The sequence below is a fragment of the Salvelinus sp. IW2-2015 genome, unplaced genomic scaffold (assembly GCF_002910315.2).
Source record: "Salvelinus sp. IW2-2015 unplaced genomic scaffold, ASM291031v2 Un_scaffold1203, whole genome shotgun sequence".
Taxonomy (NCBI): Eukaryota; Metazoa; Chordata; class Actinopteri; order Salmoniformes; family Salmonidae; genus Salvelinus; species Salvelinus sp. IW2-2015.
In genome coordinates, this window is record NW_019942776.1 from 327,480 (window position 1) to 328,845 (window position 1,366).

At 45.7% G+C, this 1,366-nt stretch overlaps 1 protein-coding gene across 1 annotated transcript in view; it reads right to left on the reverse strand.

Annotated features, from left to right (window-relative positions):
- Positions 1-773: 773 nt before the first annotated feature.
- LOC112070027 (E3 ubiquitin-protein ligase rnf213-alpha-like) overlaps positions 774-1,366 on the reverse strand; it is a 10,577-nt gene continuing 9,984 nt past the window's right edge. Inside the window, exons 13-14 of the mRNA XM_070438811.1 lie at positions 1,259-1,274; positions 774-1,033 (exon numbers count right to left, since the gene is read on the reverse strand). Of these exons, the coding sequence (XP_070294912.1) occupies positions 774-1,033; positions 1,259-1,274 (276 nt within the window). The remainder of the gene's footprint in view (positions 1,034-1,258; positions 1,275-1,366) is intronic.

Sequence of the window (1,366 nt, forward strand, 5' to 3'; positions counted from 1 at the left end):
AAATGGGGTACAGAAATTAGCGAGGAAGAAGAAGAGGACAGAATAGCAGAAGAAGAAGAGGACAGACACTAGGCTGAAGAAGAAGAGGAAGAAATAGCAGAAGAAGAAGAGGACGGAATAGCAGAAGAGAAAAGGAACGAATAGCAGAAGAAAAGGACAAGAATAGGCAGAAAGAAGAAGAGGACAGAATAGCAGAAGAAGAAGAAGACAGAATAGCAAGAAAGAAGAAAAGGACAGAATAGCAGAAGAAGAAGAGGACAGAATGCAGAAGAAAAGAAAAGGCAGAATAGCAGAAGAAGAAGAGGACAGAATAGCAGAAGAAGAGGAGAAGAATAGCAGAAAGAACGAGAGGCAGAATAGCAGAAGAGAAAGAAGGGACAGAATAGCCAGATAGAAGAACGAAGGGAGCACAGATCAGAGCAGCAACGAAGTATAAGGAGGTTATTCAATAGAGACAGAAGATATGAAAAGGACAGATATTAGGCAGAAGAGAGACAACAGGAACAAGAATAATAGCAGAAGAGAAAGGACCATGAGATAAGACGAGAAGAGGAGACAGTCACATGCAGAAAGACCACGCACACTATGTGTCGTCGAGACATCAATTGCGAGATATAGAATAGCAGAAGAAAAAGGACAGAATAGCAGAAGAAGAAGAGGACAGAATACCGCAGACCAGACCATCCAGAGTTGTTATCGATCACCATGTTCTTCTCGTTAAGGATTGTTGCATAGCGCCACTCGCTCTCCACTTCACATGGTGAGGTTCTCTATCACGCCCGAAGTCCGAAGGATGTCCAGTTGCGGATGGCCAGCCAGGAGCCCAGCTTGCAGTTGCTATCATCCGATGGCGCTGTGCCACGCATACCTCCACACTCTGAACACACGCATCTCATTTGTCTAGCACGCTTCAAGGCCGTACGGAGACTCCTTCTCAATATCAACAAGTTGGTGTAGCGCATGGGTTTAGGGGTTATGAACGAGTCGACCCACATCAGACTCCACTCGTGGAATTTCCGCGACGGTACATGCACTGGAGCCAAACACAGACAGAGTCAGAGGGAAGCGACGAAAGTGCCAATACAGTAGTTATCCAGTTATCCTCTGGTAGTAGATCAACCGGTCCCAATGCCACATTCCCTTACCTAATATAATCCTTGGGATTGCCAAGAGCAACTCTTGTAAGTTAAGCGCATTGGATGAAAGACAAATAATGGGTGGAAGCTCAACCGCTAAAACTGAATCATTGCAGACCCACCATTATTCAACGACACCTCATCAGGAGTGGGGGTGAAAGGGGGTAGTGAGTGAATGGAACCAGCCTCAGTTTATTTTCCAATCCAGTTTTCTCTCGTCCCTCCTGCAC